The following is a 23,436-nucleotide window of genomic DNA, read 5'->3' as shown; positions in this document are numbered from 1 at the left end:
ATTACATGGTGTGCTTTATTTTTGCTTCATGTCAAAATTAACATGCTAGAATTGATTAACTCTGAAGATGAAATAGGAAAATGGATAGTAAGATACTGATAAACTACCCTGTCTCTTAGTCATTGGTATACTCTGGATAAATAACAATAAAATTTCTTACATAGAAACAACAGAATTTCAACTTTGTCTAAATAATTGATGTTACTTGCTGATAATCTTTAGGCTATCACCTTTGTTAAATTTGTGGCTGTATGTTTATACTTCTGGACTAGTTGTCGTCGGCAGCCGTCCGTCTCGAGAGACGATGGTGTAGTTTCTTAAGAGTCTATCTGCACCGCCGAGAATGGCTGTGCAGTCCGACTCGGGAGTGACACGGTATCTGTCTCCTCCCGTGTTGAATCGACATCTTGCGATGACGCTGGAGTGTCCTCTCCAGTGAAGCTGAAGCTACAGAGCCTGGGCAGGGTGATATGGAGGGTCTGCTGTTGCCCATGCAGCAGACCCCCCCTCTCTTCGCAGCTGAAGGGTCCAAGGGAAAGACGGAGTCAATACAGCTTGGCTTCAGGTGCGCCGCAGGAGTTGCCGGTGTTGACTACAACGTCAAACCGCCTTAGGGACTCCGGCTCCGGATTTTCTGTCGGGGTTTACTCCCTTAGCCTTTCCCCTGAAGAGGTATGCCGCAAGGCAGCGGAGGTTTTTGGAGTCAGAGTTTTCCTTCTCTGTCTGGACTAGTATACTAACAATATTAAAAAGATCAAATGGTACTATCAAAAAAGCAAATGGAATCTCACCAAAAAATGTGATTAGTCAAATAATTAAACACTTTTCTGTGAGAGTCTTTCAGTAGATTGTGCAGGGAGAGCACCGGGTCATTACAGGACCTCTCACAGTGCTCGTCACCACAGCAGGCCCTGCCTCTAAATGTAACCCCACAATGAAGTTATGAAGATCACATTTGATTTTGCTAGAGGCATAGGTAGCAGTTTAGAAGTATGCTTTTCTCTTCCATCTCTTCTTCATTACTATTACTAAGTCATTATGTGAGTCAAAATTGCTGAGTCAATTTTTCTGTCTGTGAACTAAGGATAATTAAACATGCCATTAAGAAGTTTTGGATAAAGGATATTAAGAAAAGAAGAAGGGAGGGAAGGAAGGAAGGCAGTAAGACAGGAAGGAAGGAAGGAAGGAAGAAAACAAGAAAGGGAGAGGAAAATTAGGGGAGCTGGCAGTTATTAAGTACTGCCTATTTTATGCTGATTATTTCAGGGTTATTGTTTGGGCATCCTGGACTGGTTGCTGCTGATAATTGGCTGACTTCTTGGACTATTCACTGAAAATTGTGGATCAGAGTTTTATTTTTATATATGGTCTAGCCATTGTCTGTTTGCATATTCAAGACTTACTCTTTGACTCATCATCAAGGCTTCTGAAGGAAAATACCTGACACAGAGAAAGTCCTAAATGTTAGTTGGTGTTGTTATTTTTTAAGTACACTTTTTTTTCTTGTTAATTACCACTCATTGTCACAATCATAGCATTGACATTGCCATCCCATCAACTTTCAAAATCATGAACTCAGGTGTCCTTCTCTAAGACTATGACTCGTGTCTTTCCAGCTCACTTGTTCAAGAGCCCTTTCCTTGGGATATTAAATCCACTGCCACATGCCTTTCTTTTGACAGACATAAGAACCCCTCATTTCATTCCCTTCCATATGCAGTTGAGGTGTGCTATGCTTCATTATAATTAGCTATTTGCAAGTATCTTTAATACCTGTGACCCTCTGTTCCTTCTTGTCAGTCACAGGCAGAAACCCAACCCTCAGTGAATTCAGCTGTCCTATTTGTCCATGCCATCTTACAAGGTATAGCCAAGGCATGTGTGCATCCACCCTCCACCACATGGATTAACTTAGGTTTCAGGGAAGTCACATGAAGCTGACCAAGTTTAGATTTCAAGTTCCTCACTTACATGGGCCACTTTGAAGACTCCAAAAGGAATTCCAGCAATATGTTTGCATAGCTCTATATCTTTGTAAAATTTGCAAGATTGAGATATTTTTAATTTGAAATAATTTTCCACTCTAACTTCTCTATCTTAAGTACTATGACGTTGGGTGACAATGGAGTAGCCATAAGCATTTTCAAGATCCAGCTAAAGAGAAGTTGAGCTGGACATTTATTTGATATTGGTTTAATGGGGTGTGGTTTCTATGTAAAGCTCTTACTAGCCACCCATGTCAATTTATCATGCTGTGACACACAGGGACCAGGCCCTAGGTCACACTGTGATATGAATGTATCCTAGGGCATGTGGAGACAGTGAGAGGTGGAGAAGTAAGTTTCAAGTGACCATGTCATAAAAGTTACTCTGTACACATTTTTTTCAAATAATATAGCTCATACATGAAAAATCCTTTTTAGGAAATTTCTCATACTTTACAATGATTCTAAATATTTACAAATCACCAATTATGAATTGTGAAGCTGAAAGTAACTCTTCTCAACTACCATGATCCAGGCTAGCATCATACAGGCTAAAGGAAAGACTGAATTATCTTTCTATGCCCTCTGTAGAAAATATTTCAATATCGTTGTCATATAAGAAGATGAACAAAAGTGTGCAACAAAAATATAGGAAAAAATATAATACAGAGGTGTGTTGGGTAATTCATTAATAATAGTACTTTACCCTAGATTTGATCATGTTTATGGTGCTTATGAGGTTTAAATTTATAATTGTTATAATTTTTTCTTATCTTAACTAATATCCAGTTACTATGATTCCTAATTTTTGTTTCATAATTTTCTACCTACTTTTATAGAAAGGTTCCTCAACATTATATAAACACTAAAATCCAGAACAGCTGGATTCACCCCTCTTGCACAATGACTATTTCACACTATTTTCTCAGTCTACTAACAATCCATTCATCCTTCCTCCGCACATCTCAACCGCCAACACACGCCTCACATTTGACTTTCAGCTGATGATCTTGCTTTGCCTCACTTGCCCCAACAGTGAAAAGGGCCTTTAATCTCCCACCCACCTTCACCTGCAAGAACACTTTTTGTCCTCCTTCTTGCTCAGTGAGAGGTGAAGTCTTTTGACCTGTCAAATCCAACCTGGTTTTAAAGAGTTCTGCTCATGGAGTTACTCTGTCACTCGTCCACTTCCTTCAACATCAGTCTCTCCTTTCTTATGGATTCTGTCTTATCTGCATAATTTCAGCTTGTGTCCAACCATGACTATCTGACGTTTTCTCTAGTACGTTATGAAGCTCTGAATTACCGTAGTTGTGCATTAGTGGCTTTTCACAAACCCATTTGAATGCCTGACTAATTTATTTCAATCAATTTTAATAATTATTGTTTTCAAAGAACCTACTTTTCAGCTCACATAGGACATGTCCTCTGTATAAAAATCCTTATTGTCAAAACTCTAAGGTAGAAATTCCTGGTTGAAGTAAGCCTGTACTACCAGAGGTGATCATATAATTGTTTAGTGGAATTATTATTTTGTCTATTTTAACTTCCTTTGTAAAAAGATTTTCTAATTAACTATAAGTATGTATCTACCATATAAATCATTTTTCCCCAGTGGGTACATGCTACATGTGTGCACCCTTATTTCCTTTACAAAGTGGTTTGGGACTGTCCTTTCCCAATCATTGTTCTCATACTGCTGTCAAAGAAACTTCAGCTCTGACTTCTGAAACACACTGGGCTAGAAAAACATTGTATGTTTCATAAGCCTGGTAGCATTCAGATATAATTGTTATTCATTACAGATGTTTTGACAACGTTTATTTCTAGGATAGCAAAAAATGTAAAGAGTATAGAGTTTTGAAAAGAAATTATCCTATGTATTTTATATTTTGTCAAGAAAAGATGAACCAAAGAAGTAATTTAAAAATTCTTTATACTTACATTGAATCAACTAGGTATCCTCTATTTTGTGGGGGTATAGGAAGGAAGGCATGAAGAGAATATTTTAAAATAACTAACATTTCATGAAACTCTTTTTACTTAAATTAGGAGATACTAATTATTGAGTTTATGAAGGTCACAGAGGTAAGTCTCCAACTAAATGTCTCAGAAATCAGAGCACATGTATGTGTTCCTTTCATAGGAGGAGGTTCATACACAGAGTCTCAGGGCATAAAAAAGGAATAAATTCAGAATTAAAACATGCATTTAATTGGCAGTGCACTAGTTACTCTGCAATCAGGAAGATAACAAGCAAATAATTGACGCATATGTGAGTAGCCATATATGCCTGATATTTACTCCCTAATAATAGCACAATTCTTAATAATAACAGAAAGGCAACTCCTTCTTTATCAAAGAGAAAGGAGATGTAGTTAATAACAAGATCTTCTTACTGGCAGCAAGTTAAACATATACAAGGAATCCCAATAAATGCTAATGAATCTTGACCTTAGTTTCTAGAGTTTATAATCCAACTCATACCAAATTCCAACAGGTTACAAAGATTTGAGAGTGACTTTTTACAATCTTCCACTTTATTTCTGAGCTTGTTCATGGGCACTGGACCTGAGTCCTAGACCTTCCAGGGTGTACATATGCCCTACAACACATTCAGCAGACATTGTGCACTCTCAGACTCTCACACTCTTCTTGCACCCTTCCTGATTCAGATCCTTCTCCCCTCCCTTCTTTTATTGAGATTCTGCCTCCACTATGGGTAGTCAGTCATACTCTGCTCCATCCAGTGTCACTGCTCAATAAGAGAAAAGGAGATTTGGATCCTAAGGGCAGAGATGACTTGAGGGTCCAGCCTTTGGTAAACTAGCTTCTAGGAGGAATACATGAAAATAAATAAATAAATGAAAAGAACTCCTATCACTGGACTGCTTTAAAGGTATACATCTATCTACTAGAATAGCTCCTGTGCATTATTACTCTTAAATCATCTTTGAATCACATTACAGGTGGTCCATTTTGGTTATTTTAGCCTTGGAAAGCATCTGACAAAGAATAGAAATAAAGAAAGAAAAACTCACATTTCTACATGTGTGTATTTATTTAATGAATTAACACATTAACCAAGAATGAAATGTTTTGTCACAACAGAATCTTTGCAATTAATTATGTGATTCAAGAACAGAAGAAAATTTATATAAACATAGTTAGCAATAATTTCAGTCTTATGGTTTTATGTAAAATAGCTCAATTTGTCACAGTATTGAGTTACCTTATCAGTATCAATTCAAGGGTCAATTCTCATAATAAATTTATGTAGCATACTCTGTTATTATTGTGCTGGTGAGTTGGTTTGAAATATATTTGAGTCATAGAATAATAATCTTATAACTAGACACCTGGCAAGAATAGACAAAAATTATTTAAAGAATATTCCATATAAGTAATACGTATTAGGAGCATCTCCTGTGTTTGAGATAGTGTGTTAAGCCCTTAGTAATTAAAATAGAAGATATATTCCCTGACTCTGAGAAAAAGCCCCACAAGGACACCGATGCCTACTAAATTTATGTAATTTATCAAAGTACATAGAGTCAGTTAGTAGCAAAGAATAATTGAGAATCATATTAATAGAATAATTATTTTATTGAGTGACAGTTCAAAAAATTTAGCAGTCTGTAGGAGTCATTTTAGAAGACAATATATCTTTTGTATGAGAAGAAGGAAGAACAAAGCAGAGATCTATAAAACCAGCTGGAATGTGTATGATTGATCAATAGCATCAATGTGGCTGGAAAAAAAAAAATGTGTGCAAAGGAGAGTGAGCTGTAGAGTTTAGAAAAGGGGAACTATCTCATTTAGAAAGTATATACCACTGATAGTAGAGACTGGTGCATTAGGTCTCAAAGCACAATGGCTATTGTGCTATTAAGATCATGTAAATAATTCTCCTTGGCTATTTAGCTTATGCCTTCATACTGGTTCCATGCTTTGGAAGACAACACTTGATTTAACATCAGCATTTCCATATTATAGGACCATAAGGAGAAAAAAACACTATATAAAAATACCCATTCTTTTATATTTGATAATTAAATCTTTATTTAAATTAAGAATTTCGTATTCAACTTAGTAAATTCAATTTTTTAAAGAGATAAAAAATTCAAATTTCATGTTTTATGTCAGTTTTCAAGGAATTTGTCTATTGTATCTAAGGTGTTGAATTTGTTAGCATAAAATTTGTAATACTCTCAATCTTTGTCCACAGGCTCTGTAATGTTAATCCTTCTTTCATTCTTGAAATTGGTGATTTGTGCCCTCTTTCAGTCTAGTGAGAAGTTACTCAATTTGTTGATATTTTCCAAGAGACAAATTTTACCTTTGTTTATGTTCTCTGGTTTTGTTTGTTTCTTTTCTATTTCATTGATTTCTGCTGTTGTATTTATTATTTCCTTTACTATTAGTTTGGGTTTGCTTTTTTCTTTTTCTAAATTTTTTAAGGTAGTGGTATAAGGCATTGTCATTAGACAATTCTTTTTGTATTTTAAGCGGTTAATATTACAAATTCCCTTCAATATGCTGTTTTTACTGCATCCCACAAATTTTGAAATGCCAACATTTTATTATTATTTAGTTTAAATATTTAACATTTTCCCTTATAATTTTGACTATTGTTGCTATTATTGTGAGGCACACGTAAACCATGTGCCCTACTCTTGAAGCCACATTTTGGTAATTAAATTTTTTGAAATATAGGCAACTTTGGCACAGATTTCTAATCATATCATATGGAAGAAAGAATGTAAGAGGAGGCTAGCTCATGCTCAAATTTAGAACATCCATAATTAGTAATAATATAAGGGTTTTTTGTTATTTGAATACTTAAGCATCTTTGATAAACTTGCAATAAGGCAAATTTAAACATAATACAAGGTGATTTTGTGAATATCAATTTTAAATCAAAGGAATTCTTTGTTGGAAGATAAAATATCTTTGTGGATTCAGAACAAGAGCTACTCTAGGTTCATAGACAGAAGGATTAGGAATGGTGGGATTAATGGACAACGCTTTTTAAAAAATATTTTATTAGCCCCGATTATCTTGAACTCTCCCCAAATTGTTACTCCCCCCCCCCCCTTCTTGTATTTCTTCACTCTTGATTTAGAGAAAAAGAAAGTATGAGAAAATTATATAGTCTGACATGACAACTCATTCACAATTTGGTCAGAATATACCTCTTCATTTTTAATATACTTCCATACATCTCTGTTCTAGCTCCCTTAATTTACTTCTTTACCCATGGACTCAAATATTACCCCATTCTCTCCTGTTTTTCTTTTCTTATTCATTATGGAAAACTTAGTAATTTTTCCTTTTCTCTTAATTATTTCATTTATGCACTGTTTTTATACTTAGCTTTTACAGCCATTATTTTTAAATTGTATATATAATATTGACATTTAAATTATATTAAGTAGCTGTTATTTAATGTATGATCTTTCATATTTTGCCTAAGATTCCTTTGTGTTCTCAGTATCTAACACACCTAAGTGTTTAATAAATGTTTCATGAGATTACAGATGATGATGAAAGTGATGAATTGCAAATCATCTTTGAGAGATCATGGTTCATATGTCACCTGTTTATTTTCATTCATTTTATAGGTACATTTAGAGAAGAACAGAAATGCACATACAGATCCCTGATACAAGGCTACATCTGCAAACAGACTGACCAAGTGATCTTAATTCTTGACAATACTGATGCTACTTGGACAATGAGGAAGTTATATCCTGTTGTATCCATGACTGGTGATTTTGTTGACATCTTTAGTAGTGTAAATGCCAGTACTCCCTGCTCTGCTTCAGGCTCTGTATCTACTTTCTATTCCATTTTGCCCATCAGGGAAACCACCAAGGTCTGCTTTGTGGATAAGACACCTCAAGTTTTGCGTTTTTTTCTATTGGGAAACAAAAGTACCTCCAAGCTTCTGTTGGCTGTATTCTACCATGAACTCCAGAGCCCCCATGTTTTCTTAGGTGGAAGTTTCATTCCACCCACTCTGGTTCAATCAACTTCCTCATTGCTGGATATGTCTATGGGTTCCAACTATTTCAGCATCATGGATAACCTCTTGTATGTTGTTCTACAAGGAGAGGAGCCCATTGAAATACGCTCAAGTGTTTCCATTAATTTGGTGTTCACTGTGATGTTTTCAGTCCTAGAAAAAGGATGGGAAATCATGATGCTTGGAAGACTAACTGACTTTTTGCAGGTTAGCCAAGACCAGGTTAGATTTATTTATGACATGCCTGGCAATGAAGTAACCTTAAAGACCATTGCTGACCGTAGAGCAAAAAGAAAACGCAATTGCCCAACTGTGACTTGTGCCAGTCATTATAAAGTTGGTCAACGTAGACATCTCATGATGGAACTGAACTCATATAGGCTCCTACCACCAACCACCATGGAAGCTATATCAAAAGTGATAATCATTGAAATCGGTGATCTGCCAACAGTAAAAAGCACTGGACCGATTCCATCCTTATCAAGTAACAAATTACAGAATTTGGCTCACCAGGTTATCACTGCTCAACAGACTGGAGTACTAGAGAATGTCCTGAATGTGACTATTGGGGCCATACTGGTGACTCACTCAGAGGGAGTCATTGGCTATGGGTAAGTACTAACTATTCAAATTAGGGCTTATTTATGGGCACGTATTACAAAAGTCAATCTATTAATACTGGATCACAGAACTTTTCTGCTTCTTAAGGTAAGAATAAAAACTTAAAAACCCATTTATAGACTTAATATTCTTTATTAAATATATATTTTTTATGATTGTTCTATTCCCTGAGTGGTTGAAGACATTTTGGTACCTTAAAGTGAAAAACATGTAGGAAGAGATTTTTCTAAAGCAACTTATTTTCAATTTGTTTGATTATTCATTTATTCATGTAATGAATTTAAGCAGTGGGCTAGATTCTGGGATTGCTAAGGTGAAATAGATATGAACAAAAACATGACCTGTCACAATTCCATAGGTCTATGGGCTAAAACTTCAGTACTATGGGGGATGATAATAATTCTGCCTATTGGGACTGGGGAAGGACTTATCCTTTGGAAAATGTTGGAGGAATGACCAGGAGTTTACTGGGCTAGAGCATTGACCCTGATTGGGCTTTATTTAACCTAGAATTCTAAAGCTCTGAAAGGACACCTTTGTCACATTGTGTGAGGCAGGAGCATCACTGATGCCAAACCTGTTTCAGGCACAGACCCATGTATGATCTGTAATGTCCTTTTTGCTATGTTATTCTGACTCTGTATGCTTGTATTTTGAAGTTCTCCACTAGATTTCTGTCCACACACATTTCAGAAGTAAATTTACCTGAAAGTTCCCCTGAGCTTACTAAATGAAGTTTACTAAGCACACATTAAGGAAAGGCAATAGTAAATTGTTCTCAATTTTATAGACTAGTTAGCCAAGTAATGAAGCCCAAGTTCATCTAAGCCATCTGCCATGAGGTCAAGACTGTTGGAGTTCCAAGCTCCAACTTTTAACAGATACAAAAGAACCAAAAATAATATCCCAGACTGAGAGACAATATGAACCTGCCATAATGCTTAGAAAACATATCTAAAAATAGCCACCTTATAAATGTATGTTGCTTGGTTGTAGAAGGATCAAAATGGACAACATGGAAAATCCCAATAAACTTGTCATCATGACTGGAAAGATATAAGCTCAAAACCATGCACATTTTGAGGTGATGTTGGGTCCCTGAAATAGGAAAACTTATTTAGATGCTGAGCTATATTACACAATGAGATTTTAGAGCATTCATATTATTTTAGATTATTCTGTTGTTAACTGATTTTTCATCATATAAGTGGTAGTGCTAATAAATTAGCAATTACTATTTAATAGGTATTAGTTACTTCTATACAATCATCTCCAATGAATGTGCAATATACTGTAAAGAGCAAAGGCAAGAAGGAATATCTTTACATTTTGAAGCATATTCAACTAATACATTGATTGCCTTTTTATAAACAGAGCAACATATTCATGTGGAAGCTCAGCTAGTATATCAACTTCATGACTTTACAAAGAAAATAAGTGTTCCTATTTCCTACAGTATATTAATATGTATGGGAGGTATACAAATAAAACTCAAGCAACTTTTTCTGGATTCTGGTTGATTTGAAGAATTGGGGATGTAATAGCTGAGAATTAAAACATACTCCTGGTTGCATAATTGTGCAAAATCTATTCAATCTTGGATATTTTTTATGAACCACCAAATCTTCACCATATTATTGATGTTAATATGATGTTATGCATCATAATAGAAGAATCAGGGATATGAAAAAATTATGTTATTGCATCTTAGCTTATATTTAAATATGGTTTCTTTCCTTTAGCCCAATTTCATTTAGATCCTACTCAGTTCTTGTGAGTATATTATATGTATGAGTGACTGAGGAGAAAAAGAGCTAGTCCATTGCTAAATTTTACTTAGATTTTATAGTACTGAGCTTTCTTAAAATGGCCTCCCAATTATGTGCTTCCCTAATCCCAGGAACAGAGAAGGAAAACTCTGACTCCAAAAAACCTCCGCTGCCTTGCGGCATACCTCTTCAGGGGAAAGGCTAAGGGAGTAAACCCCGACAGAAAATCCGGAGCTGGAGTCCCTAAGGCGGTTTGACGTTGTAGTCAACACTGGCAACTCCTGCGGCGCACCTGAAGCCAAGCTGTATTGACTCCGTCTTTCCCTTGGATCCTTCAGCTGCGAAGAGAGGGGGGGTCTGCTGCATGGGCAACAGCAGACCCTCCATATCACCCTGCCCAGGCTCTGTAGCTTCAGCTTCACTGGAGAGGACACTCCAGTGTCATCATAAGATGTCGATTCAACATGGGAGGAGACAGATACCGTGTCACTCCCGAGTCGGACTGCACAACCATTCTCGGCGGTGCAGATAGACTCTTAAGAAGCTACACCATCGTCTCTCGAGACGGATGGCTGCCGACGACGAATCCCAGGAACCTATTAATATGACCAAATAGTGGTTTTCTGAACACACTATGTTATATGGCACAATTTACTTTAAGATAAAGAGAAAATCCAGGATTATGTAGGTGGACCCAATTGAACACATGAGCCTATGACAGAGGAGAGCTTTCTCCCACTGTGGCAAAATAAGAGGGCAGAAGAGGAAGGCAGAGATTCACAGTGTGCGAGGAATTGAAGGGTCACTGCTTTTAAGATGGAAGGGGCCACCTGGGAACAAAGTGGGTGGACCCAGTGAATACAGAGTAGACATTGGCTGACAGCCAGCAAGAGAAGGACCTCAATCTACAGCCACAAGGAAATAAACTCCACCACAATCTGAATGCATTCAGAAGAGGATTCTTCCCAAAAGCCTCCATCTGAGCCTTGAACTTAACCAAACATGTCTGGACTTTTAACCCACAACCTGAAGATAAGAAATTTGTGTTACTTCAGGTGACTGAGTTTGTGGTAATTTGTTATGCAGCAATGGAAAACTAATATGCTATCTCACATAAACTCCTCTCTATGATATTACCAAGAACTTTGGGCCCTGAAAGCAGATATATTGCGAGTGAGCATAATACTTTGGGAGCTTGTATCTGTATGTTTTTGTACTCATCATATACATAGCCTTTTAAGTTCCTGTGTTCTGTGTAAGGAGCACCCTCAAAGCCGGCTTGGAACAGAGGAGAAAACTAGGAGAGACAGTTGGTGAGGCAAGCCAGTTGGCACTCATTCTCATTTAGCATCATCTCTTGTGTAACCTGGCCATGCCCTCTGGGCATCTGCTCTCTGGGAAACAACTGTTTGCAGTATGCAGAAGCAAAGCTTTCTCTCAGTGACGGAGGATATGCTTCCCAACACCGGCAAAATTCTCATCCTAGAAGAAATTCCTATACAGCCAGCTTGTCTCTTTCCTCCCTCATGGCCAAACCTCGGTTTTGCTGTCGAAGAATGTTTCTGCACCATTTCTTTTTTTCATTACGATACAATTCACCACGTTGTTGAGTTAGGTGGACGGCAGAGTTGTCGTAATGGTGTTTCATGTGTGTGGCTTTGTGGGAGAATGAGATGCTCTGCATACGCAAACTTTCCATTTAATTAAAAATTGCTCCTTTATCGCTATATTTTTAAAGCTTTCATCTCTTAAAGTTAAAAAAATATTATCCAGCCTTATTATATGGGAAATAATGGATATCATTCACATTTTTATTGATGATTCATGGCCATTATCAAAACTATCATTTATTTTACAGCCCTGATTCTGCAGTGGTGCCCTTAGGGACTGTTAAATGGCCCCAGACCACTAAGTTTTTAATTCTAATTTTGCAGTTTATATTTTTCGTATAAATGGGATATTAATTGTAATCCATTGCTGCTATTGACAGATCTGCATCCAGCAGTTTCCTACCCACATACACATGTGGTTCTAATTCCAAAATTGAACCACACTACCTTAAAATCAAGTAATTTCTCTTCATTTGTACAGGTGATGACTTTGTAGGTAAATATAAGAAAGAGTTATGAGAACTTACATTTAAATGTTTTAAATTTTCCAAATATTATTTGAACAGCTATTATGTCCAAAAATTCTATGACTTATATGAAAATCTAGAGATTTTAAAATTAATGGATAGGCAAAAAAAATTTTCTCTACTTATTTAATAAGAATGTTGTATTAAATCTCATTATTCTATATCTATTGCAAAGATATCGATTCAGTATTAACTTCTTAACCATTTATTTAGTTTTTGGTACAGAGTATAGGAATATACTTTTACCTTTATAATATGTATTAGGTGGTCAAGGCTTCAACTTACTATTATATTCCCATGAGCACCAAAGCACAGTGCCATGCACAATAAATGCTCATTAAGGACTAGTAGCAAATATTTAAAAGTAACCTGCTTGTCTTTTCTGCCATTCTAATACTCCTGTGTAACCAATATCTTGTATTAAATCTCTTTAGTTGGAAAAATATTAAGTGATTTCTGCTCTCCTGGTCACGCTTTGACTACTACAGCAACCTAATACAAACAGGAAATTTTGAATATTTTGTGTATAATCCTAAAAATGTGTTTGAGTTTCCATTATTCCAGATACAATATTTATGCTACATTTGTTATAAATTATAAAAAGTTATTGTTTTAAAGGGTGTACCAACTAAAATACATTGGTTTTGACCTCTGAATTGACCTGTGGGATGATGTGTTACATTTTTCTGTGCTTGTATATACTGGCTCACGGCAATCTATACCTAGGGTTACTTGAAGCTCAATTCAAAATGAATAATTCCAAAGAACTTCAAGAGTTTAATAATAAATGTTAGTGCACAGCAGTAAACACACCAATTGAGAAGTGTACCAAAACTTGAAGTTAGCCAGGCCAAAATAGGTGGTGGCTTTCCAGAGGCATTTAATAACCTCAGAGCAGAAGTAGTGCATGGTGGGTACTGATTTGTTTTAGTGCTACTTTAGTAATATGAATTGGGTGCTTACAATGTGTCCGGTCTGGAACCACTGTGCTATAGTGCAGGAAGGAAACCATTGGATCATAAGACATTTCTTGTCTATTAGGAGTTCACAGCAGCTAAGGGCATCTGGCTAGGTTTGATAGGGAACATAAGGGTTATAAAATACAGTACTCCCCTCATATTCACAGTTTTGCTTTCTGAGGGTTCATTTACCCACTGTCAATCATGGCCCCAAAATCGTCGTCGTCGTCGTCGGCAGCCGTCCGTCTCAAGAGACGATGGCGTAGCTTCTTGAGAGTCTATCTGCACCGCCGAGAATGGCTGTGCAGTCCGATTCGGGAGTGACAATCCCTGCCGCACTTGTTACAGGTGAAGGCAGATGGCTGTTGTTGCTGCTGTTGACGCTGCTTCCGCCTCGATCTTTTCTGGGCCGCCTCCTCGTTGCGCGCAGCCTCTGCGCGTGACGTACCTTGCCTGACCGCGAGCCTCCAGGCTAGGCGGTCGTCTGCTTGAACTTCCCATGTGTTGAGATTGATGGAGCATTGTGTCATATCCTTTTTGCAGATGTCTTTGAACCGCAGTTTTGGGCGCCCTGTCATCCTCTTGCCTTCTGCTAGCTCGCCGTAGAGGAGGTCTTTGGGGATACGGCCTGCATCCATTCTTTTGACATGGCCGAGCCACCTGAGGCGTCTCTCGCTAAGAACTGCATGCAAACTGCTCATGTTGGCTCGCTTCAGCACCTCGGTGTTGGGGACCTTATCCTGCCAGGCAACATGCAGGACGCGTCGCAGGCACCTCATGTGGAAGCTGTTGAGTTTCCTTTCGTGCCTTGCGTAGGTGGTCCACATCTCGCTGCCATAGAGGAGAGTGCTGAGTACACAGGCTTGGTAGATGCGCAGTCTGGTTTTCTCAGTGAGGCTGGAATTGTTCCACGCTCGCCGGTTCAGTCTGGCCATAACTGTGGCTGCCCTGGCGATTCTCCGGTTGACCTCCAAGTCGACTGACAGAGAGCTCGAGATGGTGGACCCGAGGTAAGTGAAGTCGTTGACAACCTCCAGGGTGTATCCGTTGATGGTGATGCATGGGGGAGTCCCCGTGCCTTGAGCCATAACATTCGTCTTCGTCAGGCTGATGGCTAGTCCGAACTCCTTGCATGCGTGGGAAAGGCAAGTGACTAGCTGTTGGAGTCCCTCTTCGGAGTGTGATGTCAAAGCTGCGTCGTCGGCGAAGAGCATCTCACGGATGAGCACCTCTTCGACTTTGGTCTTGGCTCGTAGACGGGCCAGGTTGTAGAGCTTGCCATCGGATCTGGTGTGAATGAAGACACCCTTGCTGCAGTCCTTAAAGGCGTATTGGAGGAGCATGGAGAAGAAGATTCCGAACAGCGTAGGCGCGAGGACGCAGCCCTGCTTTACTCCGCTGCTGACTGGGAAGGCCTCAGAGGTTGCGCCGTTGTAGGACACCGTGCTGTGCATGTTGTCGTGAAAGGACATGACCACAGCAAGCAGATGTGGTGGACAGCCATTCTTCCGTAGCAAGCTGAAGAGTCCGCTTCGACTGACCAGATCAAACGCCTTCGTGAGGTCGATAAAGGCGAGGTAGAGTGGTTTATGCTGCTCGTGACACTTCTCCTGCAGCTGGCGTAGGGAGAAGATCATGTCCACTGTTGATCGGCCAGCTCTGAAGCCACACTGGGACTCTGGGTAGACGCGGGAAGCAAGGGTCTGCAGGTGGGCAAGAGCGACCCGGGCGAATACTTTGCCGACGACGCTGAGGAGAGAGATGCCCCGGTAGTTGTTACAGTCGCTGCGGTCTCCTTTGTTCTTGTACATGGTGATAATGTTGGCATCTCTCATATCCTGGGGGATGTAACCCTCCTTCCAGCAGAGACAGAGTAGATGGTGGAGTGGCTGTAGCAGGACTGGTTTCCCGCTCTTTAGGATTTCTGGAGGGATTCCGTCGCTTCCTGGTGCTTTCCCGCAAGCAAGGCGGTCGATGGCTTTGCCGAGCTCTGCCGCAGTAGGTGGGGTGTCTAGCTCCTCCATGACTGGTAGGTCTGGGATGGCTTTAAGAGCAGTGTCTGTTACGGTGTTCTTCGTTGCGTACAGCTCGAGGTAGTGCTCGGTCCACCGCCGCATTTGCTGTTCCTGGTCAGTGATGACCTCACCTGTCTTGGACTTAAGGGGGGCGATCTTGGAGGGGATTGGGCCTGTTGCCTTCTTGATACCCTCATACATTCCTCGTGCGTTGCCTATATCGGCGGCTTCCTGAATGCTTCTGCACAGGTTTAGCCAATAGGTGTTGGCACAGTGGCGGGCGGTCTTCTGGACTTTGTTCCTGGCAGTCCGTAGAGCTTGAAGTGTACTGGGAGTGGGCGTGGCCTTGTAAGCCAGTAGGGCCTTCCTCTTAGCCTCGATCACGGGTTCCATTTCTTCCCAGTGAGCCTCGTACCAGTCAGCGTTCTTCTGCTCTTTCTTCCCGTAAGCAATAATGGCGGAGTTGTATATGGCGTCGCGGAGACGTGGCCAATTGGATTTGATAATGTCATCTGCCGCCACTCCCTCGCCGAGTGCATCTTCCATCTTGTTGATGAATTGCTGGGTCTTAACTGGGTTGCTGGCACAACTGGTGTTGATGCGTGGGCGACCCTTCATCTTGGAGTGGTGCAACCTCTTCGGCATTATGCGCACCTTGCTTACCACGAGGGCATGGTCCGTGTCGCAGTCTGCACTGTGGTAGCTGCGGGTGAGGAGGGTGCTGCCAATATCCGTTCTTCTGGTGATGACGAGGTCAAGCTGGTGCCAATGACGGGAGCGGGGGTGCCTCCATGACACCTGGTGGATCTCTTTGCACTTGAAGAATGTGTTTGTCACGCACAGGCCGTGGTGACACAAAAGCTCAAGCAGTCGCTGACCATTCTCATTGATCTTTCCTCTCCCAAAGTTTCCAAGGCAGGTGGGCCAGGCCATGTGGTCGGCTCCTACTCTTGCGTTGAAGTCTCCAAGGAGATAGAGAGCGTTACTTCTGGGAATCTTGGATAACGCTTCGTCCAGTGCATGGTAGAACTGTTCTTTCTCTTCGGTGGTGGCGCAGAGGGTTGGGGCATACGCGCTAAGAATGCTGACTGGGCTGAAAGTTGTTGACAATCGGAGGGTAAGTAATCTCTCTGTGCCTCCTGTGGGTGGCTCTATGGAGTTAACAAGCGTGTTCTTCACAGCGAACCCAACACCATGCTGTCTTGGTTGGTCCGGAGACTTCCCTTGCCAGTAGAAGGTGTAGTTGGTTTCTCTGATAGTTCCGTTGTCGGCCAACCGGGTCTCCTGTAGAGCCGCAATGTCGATGTTTAGTCGTGCCAGTTCCCTATCGATGACAGCGGTTTTCCTGGCACCCTTGATCCACGGAAGGTCTGCAGTAAGTCCGGGGCACATGGTCCTGATGTTCCAGCTAGCGAGGCGAAGAGCCGGAGGCTTCTTTCTTGTTGTTTGCTTGGAATTAACTGGTGCGGGTGTTTTGTGGCCCACTTTTCGAGAGGCGCCTCTCTGATCCCCACGCACCCAGTGGGGCAGGCGAGCCATGGCGAGACGGTAGCTGTCCAGTGAGGTGCGATGACCTCTCCCACCGTCAGAGGAGACCCCTGGCGCTCGTTTCCTTCGCCCCAAAATATTTAATATAAAATTCTATTAGTAAACAATTTATAAGTTTTAAATTGTGTGCCATTTGAGTAGTGTGATGGCATCTCACACTGTGCCACTCCATCCCTCCCAGGATGTGAATCAACCTTTGTCCAGTGTACGCTACCCACCCATTAATCACTTAGTAACCTTCTAGGTTATCAATTCAACTGTCATGGTATCACAGTGCTTGTGTGTAAGTAACACCCCAAAGAGTAAGAGAATGTTGGTGTCAATTTGGATATGCCAAAAAGAAGCCTGATAGTGCTTCTTGTAAGTAAAAGGGTATATGTGTATTAAAAAAAGAAATAGGATTTATAGAGTTTGGTACTATGCCTAGTTTCAGGCATCTACTGAGGGGTCTTGGAATGTATCCCCTGTACATAAGGGGCAACTGCTGTATGAGTAAAATGGTATATGTCAATTTTTAAGATTAGCCAATAAAGTCATTCATGCCTTATAAACTCTGAAAGTTAGCCAGTAAAGTCCATCATCTAAAAGAACATTCCTGAAGGACAGAGCTCATGGTGTTTATTTATCTTTGCATATATCCCAGTGCCTAGAATAATGTTTGCACACAGTAGAAGGTTTAACATATGTGTGCTCAACTAAATTTAATGAAGAACTTACTTTCTTCTACACTACAGATCTTGCTAACTACTTTGGAATTCAAGTTCCCTCCTGGCACGTACAGATTCTGCCCTATCTAGCCAATTTAAATTAAAAATGGTTGAAAGTGCTAAGGACATCCTGAAACATTTAATTAAAACATGGGGCTCTTTTCTAGGGACCTGACTTAGTAACTGAGGAGGCAAAGGTTAAAGACGGAGTGAGAAAATACCTCTAACCTCCCACACTCAACTCCCCCTACCATAGGTCTTGCCCAGAACCAGCTTTCATGAGTAGGATTTATTTGTTTATTTGTTTACTGGATTTACCATGCAAATAGAAATAATTCTGCCCCACCAACATTTACAGGGCAAGCAGTTTGAATCTGGCAAATTGAAAAGCAAAGGTTGAAGTGCATTGTGGTGATTTTGGAACTGGAAAATTTCTGTATTCTCTTTATCTTTTTTTTAGTTCACACTTAAGCATCCAAGAAGAAAAAAATTCTTTCACATACCTGACTGGGTATGGGAAGCTGTTAAATAGTGGTTAGAACTGGGAGGATTGGAGGGAACTTTCCTCCCCCATTTTTTAAAGTTTGGCTGTAGGTCTTTCTGCCCGCAGGCTACAGTCACATTAGTGGTTGGAAATTGGATAAGGACAGCACAATGACAAATCCAGGTTGCTTGCAATAAGTTGCTAATCCCTTTGCTTTAATATCGGAGCAGCGTATAATGATGTTTGGACATCACTCCAGTTTACTGACGACCCCACTGGGGCCAGCAATAGAACCTTACAACTGTCTAACAAGGCATCAGGTGACTCCCGTCGTCACAGCAACGGACACTGGAATCTAATCTTCCCTCTATCCCTTCTAGCACCCAATAACGCCTAGATTATATAAGTGGCCCATCATTGCTTGGTAACTTGAATCAATTAACGTTAATTCGCACAATGCTATGATGTATTGTGATCACTTTCATTTCAGGGAAGGGGGAGAAATTGCTATAAGTCACCTAAAATGAGGTTGTCTGTGGTGCTGAGGTATTAATTGGGTGTCCATATTAAATGCAAAAGGAGCCCCATCATGAAAGGAAAGTGGATGAGTGACTCTCTTGGCTGCTATTGACCTATCAGAAGAAGACAGTGCCCTTTTCCTTTGCTTTTATCTATTACAGTTTTCCCTATTGCGTGTCAAGTTGATGTATTATAAAAAATTCATTTGGTGACCTTTCACCCCCTTAGCAGATTAAACAATTTCACTTCGATGGCATCATTAACAGGACCCTGCATTTAATGATGATTTCTCTAAAAGGCCACGGAGATTCGATTTTAAGCTAACAGATTTATTGCACTATTATAACATATCGTAAAAAACTGTACCACCTACGGTCAGGTTTTAGGATAGAAACTGCTTAAGAGTTTATGTGGAGCTTAAAGTGGTATTACCTTGGGATATGCTGTTGCAGCAAGTCTCTGACCTCCAGTGAGATGCTGTTTACATTTAATAAGAGATGTTTGCTCACAATAAACTTTAAAGTGTGTCAGGGACAGGCCTTTCAGCGGGTATTCAGGCAGTTGGTTCCCGTCCCTTCCTCTCTAGACACCAATCTAGTTACGTCAGGATCTTTGATGGAGACTTTCAGTTTCTCTAACCCACCCTGCTAGCCTGAATCCTGTCCTGCATCAGAAAGCATTTAAGAACTAGGTTAGGGGAGAAATAGATCTGGTAAGAATGTTAGAATTTTCTAATAACCTGGGACCCATAGAAGAATAGAATTGAAAGCATAGATTTAAAACCCTGTTTTAAATTAGTCCCTTTAAAAAAGTTAAAAGGGAGCCTTACCCACTCAGGTTAAGCAAACTAATAAATGATGATTGGTAGGGTGTGTTGAATTCCCAGTGAATAATTTTAGGACTATTCTGCTCACTCCCCAGGATTCTCAGGGGAGAGGGAGAGTGCTTCCTACAGCAACTTCATATTTCATGATCCGTTCTATTTGCTCTTCCACTATTTCCTCTTTTTAGGACTAATTGTCACCTTTACCTGACATACACCTTCCGTGTTAAATAAATACTTTATCCTTTTCTCCTCACAAAAGGAAAAAAAAAAAAAGGTTAGGGAATAAAGTGTTTGACACACAAGCATTTAACTGAGGGCAGGATAGGCTACTTTTCTTTTTTTTAATCAAATCCTTTTTTGTTAGACCTGACCTATGTTGTATTGAGGATAAGTCACCATAGGATGCTCCATATTAGGGTAATATGTATGATATGTGATGACTGTCTACATATTTTCATTTAATTGCTAAAAATCTATTACATGCCTATGATGTGTAATATATGATAGGCTCAGTTGGGCAATAGATATATACTCCATAAACTATAATGTTCTTTTTAAAATAATGTTCTTTTTAAATTTATTTATTGATTTTAGAGAGAGAGGAAGAAGGAGGGAGAGAGAGAGAGAGACAGAGACATTGGTTTTCTTTTTCCACTTATTTATGTATTCATTGGTTGATTCTTGTACATGCCCTGACCTGGGATCAAACCAGTAACCTTGGTATATTAGGACAATTCTCTTACCAACTGAGCTACCTGGCCATGGTCTACATGCTTTTAATAAAACTATCTCAGTCATTAAAAATGTCAAAACTCTAGGAAAAAAAGATGTTTTAAGGTTTCATAAATTATATAACCATTTCATTTATTTTATTTATGCTATTTTACTTCTAAGTCACACCAGCGATTAATGTACTCAGAAGGGGTGAAAAACAATATAGCTCATTATTTTACCGCTCTATATCTTGGTCATACCTGTACTATTTGTAAAACCTTTTGTAGGTTGCTTTATCCTTTTCTGGACCTCAGTTTCTTCCTGTATAAGTAAGAGTACCTACCTCATGATGTCGTTTTAAAGATGCAATGAGATTACACATGGAAGGCTTAGAAGAATACCTGGTATGCAGTTAGTACTCGGCATGTATTAATTATAAGTATTATTTTCCCTAAGGCCTTTATTCATTTAAAATCAATCAATCAATTAATTGCACAGTTATTGAACCTATTTAGTGCAAGCACGCTGTGGAGAGCATAAATATGGAAGGGTTGATATGAGAACTAAGTGAGCTATTGCATGTCAAACAGTGCTGCACTGGCTTGCTCTCAGGCATTTCCTCCTGGTTCTCAGTGATGTCACCTTGCTGCCAGAATCAGCCATGGAGAAAGTATTCATGTCATGGAAACTGGAAAACATTGCAAATCAGGGTCTTTCGGGGGAGAGCTGGCTTACTAGTATGCTGCTGAACACATTCCCACTACCTGAGTATTATACTCTTAAGTTCCCTCACTGAAGTTTTTTTGGGGGGCTGATGTTAATAAACTGTGATAAAAGTCTAAGTTCATAACTTATGATTCTCTCCCCATCTCCTCAAAGCCAGTCCACTCTTTACTATGGCTGAGCAAGCATATTAAATAAAGGCATAATTATTCTTCAGTTATAAGGTAATGTTCACTATGAAGTGTATTGTTAAGTTTCTAGATGCCAAGGCAAATATTTCACTGGTAATAGTGTATTATGGAAAATAGCCAACGCAGTGATATTTGTAATCTTATGGATGTATTCTATTTATTTTACATGTGCCAGAAATACAAGCAATTTTAAAACTGGGAACTCGATATATATCCGGCCCTATGTTCTTTCAATCCTTGTCCAGCCTTCGGATGGGGAAGTGGGAAAAGAACTTCCAGTACAACCACGGCTCGTTTTCCTGGACAAGCAGGTAACTTGTTCATGGGTACAATCTTTAGAGCTGGGTAGCATGTACTGAGCACACAGGGCAGATTCCATCATCATGATCCACATTTCAGAGTGTCCTCTGTGTGACACTTGCTGTGCTGAGAACTTCTTGCTACTTCTGCCACCGTCCTTCCATTTCACAGCCTGCTTTCCTGCCACTTTGAATGGATGGCCAGCATTTGATCATGCATGAAACTATAGTTCTAATACTTTTCCTCCTCAAATTCTTGAAGCGGGTTTCTCTTATCTTCTCAGAAATCTAGCTTCTCAAAAAAGTGTATCTGTATCTGAAGAAGTATTTTATATGCTAATGAAAGAAGTTGTGCCATCACATCTGCATAATAGTTTTATGCTATTTTAAATAATTTCACATATATGTGGTTAAGTAAATCATTAGAAAGAGGGTTCAGTGCTTAATTCTAATTTCAGTGGCCATGCCCTCTGATTTCATTTTATCTTTTCTGTATTTACTAAAGTCATGGAAGAAAACAAAGTGGAATATGATAATTAAATCTACTTTTGACACCTTATTTTTAAAATGCATCTTCTGACATGTTTACAGGGACAAGGACATGGGACTGAAGTTCACACTTGGAAATTTGTCACTTTTGATCTAGTCTGGTCCTCACCCAATTCTCTCCTACTTTCTTCTCTTGACCTTGCCTTTCCTATTAACCATCGGCACATAATGCCACTCTTCTCTTCTATAAACTAAGTTTTTCTTTCTCCTCTTAACTACCTTGCCCAAATTCTTCTCTCAATATGCTATTCATAATATATTCTTACCATGAGAAAGAAAATGCTTATTTATTATTTTCCTTCCTTTGCTTATTTGTACTGAATTTGTGCTTTATGAAAAATTCTATTCTGAATTCTCTTCTTTTTTTTTAGATAAATTCACAAAATTCTCTTCTGAATCCAACTTTTCCTTTTTTTTTTTTCTATTTTCAGAATCGGAGAGTTGAGTCCTTGGGGCTGCCGTCAGAGCCTTGGGCCATTTCTGTTTCCCTGGAAGGGACATCGGATTCAGTGCTGAAAGGTAGGTATCAGTGACATTCAGAGAACTGTTACTACTGCATCTGCACAGAAAATGTTTGCAGCCATAAGGGATTCATAGCAAGGTCAGCAGTACTCAGTATCTTCAGTAATTTGAGAGAAACACCCTTCGTGCCCAGTCTACAATGCCAGTGTCTGTGAAAAAGTGTTGGCTAGCAGTAAATACTTTAGAACCACCTACTCCTCTCCCTTCCTTTGCCTGATGAAAGTGCATTATTGTCATACCCATATCCCCAATATGGTGTAAAGAGAAGAACATGCATCCTTAGACAAATGATTTTTTGGTTCAATATCAGAGATTGGCCCAGGGAGCAAGGTCACCCACACAGGCTGGTTTCTATGAAGAAACACTGGCTCTCAACAACAGGACAAATGAATGTGATGGCAAATGCAGAGCACCTGGCCCAGAGTAGATCCTCAAGTTCGTTTTCCCCTCTCCCCCTTTCTATGTCTTCTGTTACCTTCCTGTGCAGTTCCAGTACCATGGCTTAGCTTTATTTACTTTTCACATGCACATGGTCCCTGTGAAAATTAAAAAATTATTTTATTCTTTGCTTCTGTGAGTTTAAAAATTTTAGATACTTCATATAGATGAAATCAGGCAGTATTTGCCCCTCTGTGACTGGCTTATTTCCTTGGCATAATTGTCCTCAATGTTCATCCAAGTTGTCACATATTTCAGAATTTCCTTTTTTAAAGGCTGAATAATATTCCATTGTTTGTGTATAGCACATTTTCTTTACCTATTCATCTGCTCATTGACATTTAGATTGTTTCCGTATCTTGGCAAGTGTGACTAGCACTGCAAATGACATGGGGTGCAACT

The 23,436-nt window shown here is 39.5% G+C and overlaps 1 protein-coding gene across 1 annotated transcript in view; it reads left to right on the top strand.

The window, feature by feature from the left end:
- PKHD1 (PKHD1 ciliary IPT domain containing fibrocystin/polyductin) overlaps window positions 1-23,436 on the top strand; it is a 440,427-nt gene that overhangs the window by 386,075 nt on the left and 30,916 nt on the right. The window contains exons 60-62 of the mRNA XM_090282575.1: window positions 7,610-8,624; window positions 21,402-21,537; window positions 22,506-22,593. Coding sequence (XP_090138701.1) covers window positions 7,610-8,624; window positions 21,402-21,537; window positions 22,506-22,593 — 1,239 coding nt within the window. The remainder of the gene's footprint in view (window positions 1-7,609; window positions 8,625-21,401; window positions 21,538-22,505; window positions 22,594-23,436) is intronic.

Source organism: Furipterus horrens, unplaced genomic scaffold (genome assembly GCF_987537825.1).
Source record: "Furipterus horrens unplaced genomic scaffold, mFurHor1.1.pri manual_scaffold_6, whole genome shotgun sequence".
Lineage (NCBI taxonomy): Eukaryota > Metazoa > Chordata > Mammalia > Chiroptera > Furipteridae > Furipterus > Furipterus horrens.
This window is presented reverse-complemented; position numbering and strand designations above follow the sequence as displayed.